The 10,307-nt window shown below is 39.2% G+C and overlaps 1 protein-coding gene across 1 annotated transcript; it reads right to left on the bottom strand.

The window, feature by feature from the left end:
- Positions 1 to 709: 709 nt before the first annotated feature.
- Positions 710 to 8,464, bottom strand: LOC104508789 (matrix metalloproteinase-27-like). The gene is given in 11 exon segments (XM_010150520.1): positions 710 to 921; positions 1,122 to 1,225; positions 3,130 to 3,289; positions 3,519 to 3,649; positions 4,366 to 4,489; positions 4,661 to 4,822; positions 6,793 to 6,921; positions 7,013 to 7,161; positions 7,758 to 7,996; positions 8,355 to 8,392; positions 8,395 to 8,464. Coding segments are annotated over 11 exon segments (1,407 nt in total). The 3' UTR covers positions 710 to 820.
- Between the last annotated feature and the right edge of the window lie 1,843 nt (positions 8,465 to 10,307).

The raw sequence follows: 10,307 nt of genomic DNA, 5'->3' as shown, positions 1-10,307 counted from the left end.
TGCTGTTAAACCGTGCTTTTTACACAGCCATCAATTGAACTGAATGCTGGAGAAGAGTTTAAGTAGGCTGAAAATGCAGAAATAAGTAAGGACTTGAATCCAACCCAGCTGCCTCCAGGATGTTCTGCTCTTCTCTCATGGGATATCACGGTCACTTCACAGACATACAGTGTCAGTCCAAGCAGGTGCCATCAGACAACTTCATTACTCGCTTGTAGTGATATTTTTTTTTTGGTGGCATATCTTACCAAAGACTGAATATCAGAGAGAACAAATATAGGATGTCCTTCTATTTTGGATCACATAAAAACTAAGATACCTAGCAAAAACACTGTAAATTTTACCAAATTTTAGCTTCCTGAAAGTTAGCTACTCTAAGCTAGTTGGCTAGCCTTCCCCTTGAAGGTGTTTGGAGAGAAAAGAAGCAAAATACAAACATCATATGTTGGAAGAGTATTAGCATATTAACATGACATTTTTCACACCTCAGAAATATAGAATACTTTCAACAGATGAAGCAGAAAGTAGTTGACATCAACCTGAAAATGTTTTTTGCCAAAATATTTGAAAACCCAAGTGGAGTATAAAATAATAAGTTATATTGGACATTTTACACTTTAATTGGGGAAAAGATGCAGTTTTGTTCTAGCCTTTGGAGATACAATTAAAGCTGACATGCTGATTTATTAAAATAATAGACTTATATGAAAACCTGTCCTGTTGCCTCTTCTCTATATTAGTGTATATATGAACAACCTTTGAGAAATCTAATGTTTGGGGTTTTTTTTACATTTGCTGTGTGTAAGAAAGTTTAATGATATTAACAGTTAAACCAGTTGTTACTCTTCATTTCACGGATAACTTTTCTAGCAGTGGGATCAAACTCCCATTGCTTCGATCCATGGAAGAAGTAGAAGAATCCTGGAAATAATAAAAGTAAAGCATTATGTCATAGATACGAGAAATAGCTTCATGCTGACAAAAGGGGGCATATCATCTTTGTACACACTTCCCTTCAGTTCTGTCTTTTCCAGGATGCAGCAAAAATAACATTCATCGTAACTTGGAACTTATGTTCTTCACAAGTAAACTGATTGTACTTAAAATTTAATTGAATTTACCTTTCTGTTGGAAAACAGCATCAACCTTCTGGCTAATTCCTGGAAAGTCATTGACTGTCTGTCTAGGATAACCCTTTTCCATGGACTGGCTGTTTTCATCAAACCTAAATCATATGAAGGGAGGCATGTAAATGTACAGTTTAGACATCAATTCTGCAAATAATTAAGCAGCTGCACAAAGGTATCCACCATATTTAGCTTGACTGATTTGACTGGGGTTACAGACATTAAAGTTATCTACCCACAGAAATCTCTGCAGGATGGTGGCCATGACGTTTTCCATGACGGGGCTACTTGTTTGCTGATAAAGGCAAGCACAGCTCCAAAGAAGCATCTGGAGTGAGACAAGTTGAAGGAAGACCCAGATTTTTGACAGCAGGGATGGATTTACCTCTTCTAACGATAGCAGTGTGACAGGCAGCATGTGGAAACTGGCCAGGATGATTCCCACTGTAACAACTGCACACATATGTTGAATGAATTTTAAACTCCTCTTAGACTTTGATATGATATTACACATAGTCTGCTCCTAGCTGACAGATTTAGATGGAGGAAAGGAAGCTGATGTATTTCTAATGAAACCAAGTTGTTCCCAACAAAGCCAGGACAATTTTTATGATATGGGGCTGAATTTGGGAGCTGAAGGGAGGGCATAAAGTGTTCGTCAAGGTTTGAGGAACCCTCTCAGGCAAACTGAGCAAATAAACAAGCCTTTGTTTTACTTCTCCTTGCATACAATAAATACTTTTCTCAGGGACACAAGGCTGAGAGAATGAGTTACTCGGTAAGAAATCTGTGCTGTGATTTTCTTGCATGCCTTTGTTTTGTGACTAAGGCAGCAAAACAGCAATGCAAGATATTTTGAATTCTCTTTCTAAAATTATCAAGAACAAAGTACAGGAAATTATGTGCAGCTCAAAATCCAGCTGACACTCTGTATCTCACTGAGGACCCCCACAATTAGTCATGATAAAGTCTCTTTGACCCAGGCATGGTCCTGTTGTCTGCAGGCCTTTGCAGCGGTTGTCCTTGCACACAGGAAGAATCTATCAGCATCCCAAAGCTGACTTTTTGCTTGCATTTGCCTTGTATTTGGGTATCAGGAATCACTCATGCCAGTTTGGGAATAGAATTTAGAAACAGCACGTTGCAGATCTGATGTTAACCAGCCAAAGAAAAGAAAATGAACTATCACTTCTATCTCTCAAAAGAGATAATATCATAGAATCATAAAATCATAGAATGGTTTGGGTTGGAAGGGACCTTAAAGACCATCTAGTTCCAACCCCCCTGCCATGGGCAGGGACACCTTCCACTAGACCAGGTTGCTCAAAGCCTCATCCAGCCTGGCCTTGGACACTTCCAGGGATGGGGCATCCACAGCTTCTCTGGGCAACCTGTTCCAGTGCCTCGCCACCCTCGCCGGGAAGAACTTCTTCCTGGTATCTAATCTAAACATCCCTGCTTTCAATTTAACCCCATTACCCCTTGTCCTGTCACTACAGACACTTGTAAAAAGTCCTCCCCATCTTCCTTGTAGCCCCTTCAGGTACTGGAAGGCTGCAATAAGGTCTCCCCAGAGCCTCCTCTTCTCTAATCTAGGTATTTTCAGAAATTAGAGAAATCCTACACAAGTCATTCCAGCCAGCCTTCTGCTGAAGTAGGTTAACTTTCAGATCTTTATTTTCTAGAGATACTTTTGTCTGTTGTATTTGTTAAAATTCTTTACACATTGGATTTTTTTCAGGTTCCAGGTGTAACGCATTAAATGGTCCATATCTTCAATGCACATTTCAGGACAACCTTAAGGTCTCAGATGTCGAAGCTATATTCTCCCCCACGTGCAGGAATCAAAGAAACATTTCTATGAAAAGGAGCATTAGTATAATTACCCAGTTGCATATAGCAACCTAAATGTCTACTTTCTCTTTTATCACATGGACAATTATAATTGTATCCAAATTATATTGGAGCCAATCATAAGAAAATATTTATCAATTTTTCTTACCTCCAGTACTTGTCACCTATGAAAAAGTCTGTCTTCCCTGTATTTTTATTACAAATAGCTGCATCAATTTTCTTGACACCTTTAGGGAAGCCCAATGTGTTGATATTCTTTGGATAACCAAGCAACACCTGATATCCACTGATAACCCAGAATTTACTGCCTGTTTAAAAAAAAAAAAAAATTACTTTTACCATTGGTTTTTAGATACTAAAAGAAAAAACATACTCCCTTAGTGTAGGTTACAGGAAAGCTGGATGAAATGTCCTAAGGTTCTTTTTTATTTATTTGAGAAGTGAATTTTATACACATATAGCTACCCTTCCTTCCTCCCCTCTTCCCACAAAATTAAAGGTAAAAAACCCATAATTAAATAATATTTCATACTTCACCTTTGAAAAACAGTATCTGATCTTTCGTGTTTTCATACGCAGCTTCGATACCAGGTGGCAGAGTTGGCCAGAAGGTAGAAATTAATTCACGTTCAACTTCTGAGTTATCAGGGTAAACTCGCCACAAGTGTCTGAGTTAAATATGAAACAGGTTTCGTAGTAAATAATAAACCACCGACATTTCTATATATGCACAAGAATGTGAACAACATTGTGCCTTACAAGTTCTTTCTTGTCAGTAGAGGTATCTTGGTTGATGTGTCAGAAAGGAAAACACTCCCTCAGTGGGAAGTGATTTTTTTTTATCTAGACTTCTTTCTGGAATGACCCTTCACATTGGTGCTGATGGACTAATGGGATTGGCTACAAGCAGCTGAAAAATTCAGATTGTTCCTGTACCATGTAGTAGGAGAGTTATAGGGTCCCAGGTGAGCCTGACTGTAAGCTATTCCCTGGATGACATACCTGGATGACTTTGGGCTGGCGTAGGTGACTGGAGGAGAAAGTGGCCCAACTATATCGTAGAAAATACTAGCTTATTAGTAAATGTCTGCAGCATTTAATCATGTCAGTACTTGGTGTAACCATATATACATTTGGGAATAAAGCTCTATTGGGATTGATATGTTTTCTGGAAAAAAATGAAACGTTATTTTTCAGGGGATCCTGTACAAATACTAATATTACTTGTATCTGCTGAAAATTTTATTTCCATGAACTGAAATATTTCCGTGTATCTCATTATAAATACCATAATCATTACCAAGTGACCCACCAAAATATTCAGTCTTTGTAGAAAAAAAGAAAAAATAAACCTCACAGATACAAATGTCATATCAATATTTACCTGCCCTTTAGAAAAATGACTTCTCGGCGGAGTGTAGTTATAGCATCAAAAGACATCTGTGAGCCACACGTTTTAGGTGAGGTAGGGGTGGCCGGCCTTTTATCTGGGGAATTTGGTGGAGGTCCTAAGGAAGACATTTCAGAAAGCATGCACCAAATTTGTAGAGACATGAAGGCTTTCACATATAAATGCATTTATAGTATTATGATAATACATTTACTTCTATGGTGAAATTTTGTGAAAGACATTATTTCTCCCCTGTAGCTTCTTTTTTGAAGCCATGGATTTTACTCACCATAAATGGACTGAATGCCACTTATATCATCTGGAGAAAGGGGAAATTCACTGGGGCTGATGTAGGCGTAATTGGGGAACATCAAGGCCCTCTGGTCATTAGAATGGGAGAGGCCCAGGGCATGGCCAAACTCATGAGCAGCAACAAGGAACAAGTTGAACCCTTAAAAAATTGATGGAGAGAAGAGATCAGTCTAATTTTGGTCTGCAAATGGCTGATATGAACACAACAGGGCTATTGCTTAGTGACACTTTTCATACAATATATTGAAATTCACTAGGGTATGCATATACATAAACTTGTTTTTTGTACAGGATAAGGTTGCATTCTTCCCCCACTAGAAGGGAGTGACTTCTGGCCCTCTTCCCTGCTGCTCTTTCAGTTAGCTACTGAAAGTATGTGTGTGGCATGAGTAGATGTCTGGGGGTGAGTGTGGGTGCAGCTCTGAGGAATGTCCTGGCAGGGTTTCCTGGCTGAGCTAGAGCAGATTAGATAGTGAGTCATATCAAACTAACACCTCTCTAGGGCAAGGACAGGACAATGCACTCTGTGCTCACTTGAGGTACAGAGGTGTCACTGTGTGTCACCCTCCCTCCTACAAACCTGAGGAAGAAGGGTGAAATCATCAATAGACAAGGAAAAATAAAACATTAGCAAAATTATTTACCTTTTTATCATTAGGACATTAAAGGGTATGGTTTCTTTATAGCCTTGTCAAATAAAATAACTTCTAAAAATATGCTTATGCATACTTATTCCCAGTGAAATATGCTAACACAGTAAATAGATAAAAATTGGAATTCCCTTCAACATGCATCTCTCCAAGTAACATGCTTTTCTGAATTAGGGAAAAATTATCATCTGCCCTGCAGACCAAGAGCCAGCAATATCAAAAGACTTAGTGAAGATCACAAGTCTGTGGCAGAGCAGGGGACTGGTCATCGATTGCCCAAGAAAGGCAAGCTGAAGCCAAGATATCTGTTTCTCAAAAAAAAAAACAAAGCCTCAATTTTTCCACACATATTTCCAGTCCTCCCCTCACATGGGTCTTCTGAGTTCTCCGAGTTCTGCAATGCTGCTGGAGCCATGCTGTTGAGGAACAGCAGCAAAACTCATGTTGACCCATTCTATCCCAGCATGGACAAAACATTACAGTATCAGCATATGTCGACCCCTCATCCTTCTTTTTTCCCCACCCTAATAAACCCACACCTCTCCTCCTCCTGCAGTGCTCTTACAGCATCTCCCTGTTTGTTAGCTCCTTGCTTTTCCTGGAGTGTCACCCCAATTCTGCTGCAATTATCCTCTGCAGTTTTCCATTCCAAAAACTGGATGAGAAAGGGGTCTAAAGTACAACAGGGTAATATGCTCATGTACTGATGGATCCATTAGAGGCAGTATGGTCAGCCTGGATGTCAAAGGGAGGGTGTTGAGGGGAGCAGAGAGGTTCCAGCCAGATGTGCATTCCCCTCTCTTTTGGACCGGTAGCACACATCTGTAGTCAGCTCTACACACTGCATCACAGCCTGTGGGTGGCCTGAACGGCACATTCAGACCCTTAGCTGCTGGAAGGCAGCTGAAATTGCCTGAAGAACAATTTCATGTATAAGCCCATCATAGCTTGAGTGCAGAGGAAAGCTGTAACAGCCTATAGTTGGACCTATCTTGGTATTATTAGTTAAGACTCTTCATTATCACTGGTGGCTGCAACGTTTTTTAGGTGGTGGGGTCTTTTCTAAGGGCTGCTGCAAGACACAGTGTGCTTCCTCTGCAGTAAGTGGTAATGCCAGGCTTGATACCAGTGTGTGCATCAGTGGGGGGAAAAGAAAAATTTTACCAAGGGTTGTGAAACTAGTGGGAATGAGCCCTACCAACCCCCAGGTGAAACTGGCCTTCGTCTGTAGCATTTGTATCTGGAAAGGATTGTTGCGTTGGTATCTTTACCAGTGTTAAATAAGAACTAGGGTAGATCAGTATGATTTTACATCAACATCATTCTAAGTACCCCAGTTGGAGGATGGCTTGCAATATAGTTAATGATGTGATTCATCTCAGTCTATTTGTTCACTTAAATAAAATTAAAAAGGAATTTACCCATCTGTATAACACTTCAGAAACTTTTTTTTACCTACCAGCTGAGCCTGTGGTCCAATCTTCATCCTCATCAAAGTGCACATCACCACCAAAACCATTCCCAGGTGGAAAAGCATGAGCAAGGACACCCAAGGGACCATCAAAATAACGAGGGCAATGTCCATGAGCTAAATAATATGACGTTGAAACAACTTTGAGTTTATGTTATAACTATCGAAAATCTTTAATCTTACCATTCGTATGCAGCCAGCATATTACCTTTGGTCCCAAAAGCAATCATTATATCTGCTATTCCCTCATGAATACGAGTGAAAATCAGTGGGGTGACAGTCCTCCACACTTTAAGGGCCTTCTGTATTGCTTTATCCACATCCTCCTTGCTCATATCTGGTGTGCGGTTCACAATTCTGTGGTAATGAGGGTTCAAGTAATAATATTTAGTGTTTGCAGAAAGAATTTATTTAATATTGTTAAGATGATGAACAGAGATATATAATAGGTAATTTTACCTGTAATCCAATAGCTCCCAAGATTAATTTTGGGCTGAGTTTGAGGAATGTGATAACTGTCCAACACATCTTTTTCATAATAATAATTATGTACACGGTATCAGTTTTTCCTAAAATGGTTCTTAACCAGGAGGTTGTTGAGCATGAGGTAAATTGTGTCCTCGGGTTTCTGCTAAACTGTTGGTCTTAGCAAATTTTGAAGATAATGGGACTGGTATAGGGTGCAATGGCTATTTTTGTTTGGCTCTCAAAATATTTGTCAGGATGGATACATGACAGGCAAAATACTGTGGTGGACTCAGAAAATGTAAAATACCCAGCTTGACTCTCAGCAAGTCGTCCCAAGAATACACATAGCTAACAGCTGGTGAAAGAGAAATAAGTTTGTATTCCCAGCTGGAAACAATTGTTATAGAAGTTATATTTAAATATAACAAATGTGGATACCCACAAACCCAGATTTTAAACTCAAAAAACAATTATTGAAATGCTACCTGTATGTCAGGTTGGTTTTCTTCCATCCTGGCAGAGTAACCCCATAGAGACCCACATCCGGAACTCCACACCTAGGTTTCTTCATCATTTCCAATGTCTCAGTATCTGGTTTCCCGGTCACTTTCAAACCAAAAAACTTTTGCATTTTCTGAAGTTTTTCAGTTGTAGATTCAGCATTTATTTTCCACCCAAGCTGATTTGGATCTGACTCAACAGCATAGAATTTATTTAAATAGTCCTAGTGAAAACATAAAGGAAACACATTTCACATTTTGATCTGTTTCTTAAACAAATACCTTTGGACTGATATTGTTTGCGTTCTTTGCTGGCAAAATCATCTGCCTGTGATTCTGGAGCACAACAGATGTTTTCCTGATGATTGTTACTAAACAGAAACAGACAACAGTGTCCCTGACTTATTTACTTGATATTTCCAGTTTGTACGGATTTATCCTACTTTAGTAAAGTTTGGGCAAGAGAATTATGTGCAATAGCATTGTCCCAGAAAGACAGCTAACTGCTTTGTGGCTGGAATACATACAATATATATAAAAAGAGAGGGCTCAATAGATCTCATATATAGACAATGGAGTTACCTGTACAAGCTTTACATCTTCTTCTTTGTTGCTTTTCTTAGAGCGTTAGAAACAGCTACACACGTGAAAAGCAAAAGTGAAAGATCCTTCATTCTTACTCTCGTCTCCATCCTGTTGGGAGAGCAGTCTGCTCTCTGCTCCGTGTGCATCCTCTCTGGCACCCCAGACCATACGGTTATGGGGTACTTTGCAGAGTCAGCTGTAGACTGACTCAGAGTTTGTCGTACCCTGGTTACCTCCACACATAACACGGTGCTGGCTGACACAATAAAACTTAATTAAACCCAGCCGATTTCACAGACATCTGAAGTCAGTTAGTGTTTAAATACTCTGAAGCTGCTTGGCTACCATTTCAAAACTAGCACTCAATTTTAGTTATTTTATACTGACTTTTAGCAAACCTGAGCAATTTCTCACCAGATGAAATGGACAAATGCAAAACCTTTTAAGTTGTCCCGATCCAGCAATGTGAAATGGGGCCCCCAAATGTACAGGGACTCCTAATCATTCTCAGCCTGGAAAATGGGAGTCATGCATCAGATATGAGTCCCATCCAAAAAAATTAAAACTTTGGGAGAAATTACTGTAGGCAGAAAGTTTTCTTTTTAAATTGATCCATAAAGTGACACTGGGTGTTTTGGAAATTGGATCAAAACACCAAATCACTCCCCACCTTTTCCTTGCAACTCTTTGAGAAGGTACGTTTCCTTTAAATTATACTGGTGAAATCCAGGATATACATAAACAAAAAAGATTATATGCTATAAATCCAGCCTAAAAGATGTGAATAATTTTATATCCCTGCCTGTATTTATCTAATCTACCTACCTACTTATCTATCTGTCTGCAATTTCATCGTGAGAGTTTTCTTCAGTTTAACCACATTAGCCACAGGGGATATGATTATTTCCTGTCTTAAGTAATTCAGAATAAGGAAGTTTCAATAGTCACAGAAGTTGTGACAAATTATGGGATTTCACCCTGTGCTGGCCAAGCACCTTCCTCTTTCACTGGTAGCAATGGGAGCTGAAGATGTTTAGGACCTCAGCGGAGCTCTGACAACATGTACTCAACTTCTATGAAACACTTGTAAGAAATACCCTCATGTTGGACTGTGGCTTTTTCAGGAAATCTTTGCTTCTATGTTTTTGGCTTTTTTTTTGCTGTCACTTGCAGCCAACTCTTCTCTAACTGGAGGCATTGATGACGAATTTTCTAGCCCAAATTTCACAATTTTGAACTTGTTTGTTAATGGCATTTCTCAGCTATCATTAAAAAAATCCCAAACAAACCCTTCCCTTATTTTGTTTTTATTATAATTTAATGTAACCTGAAAGAACCATGAGGCCTGGATCCCTTTCAGTTTTTTAACTGCAGTACAAACTGTGACAATTTTCTGAGATGGAGAGCCCATCTGAACTGATACTGGAAATGACGTGTCTTTATCCAGAGGTACAGACATTCTTTTTTGAGGCTTGTTTTACGCTTTATAGGGATATATTTGTTTGTCTCAAATGTTTTAAAACTAGAAGGAATGGCCATGGTGCTATCATCTGCCCATAAACATGGTGTAGGTCACAAAAGACAAACTCCAGTGGCTTTTGCGCCAAGCATATTTTCCAAAAGTAGAACACATTTTTGGAAAACTTGTTTTTGCTGACATGAATTTAATTCTGTAAAAAATCAAGGCAGCACTATGAGCAGATTTGAACTGGGAGAAGTGGTTCTCTTTTTTTCCCACTGCGCCTGGCCATCAAATCCCCACAGCTGTCGGCTGTGTGGCAGTGGAAGGATAGAGGCAATGACAGCAGCTAGGTGAAGATTAGTTGCACCTGAATTTATGTTTTTATTCATTAAGTCTTCTTCTATAGAAAATGGAGAAATAGGTATATTTGTAGAGTGATTCATCCAGATATCTTAGAATAGGATGAACTGGCCCTTATAGGTGTTCCA

Source organism: Eurypyga helias, unplaced genomic scaffold (genome assembly GCF_000690775.1).
Source record: "Eurypyga helias isolate BGI_N326 unplaced genomic scaffold, ASM69077v1 scaffold8224, whole genome shotgun sequence".
NCBI classification, from domain to species: Eukaryota; Metazoa; Chordata; class Aves; order Eurypygiformes; family Eurypygidae; genus Eurypyga; species Eurypyga helias.
This window is presented reverse-complemented; position numbering and strand designations above follow the sequence as displayed.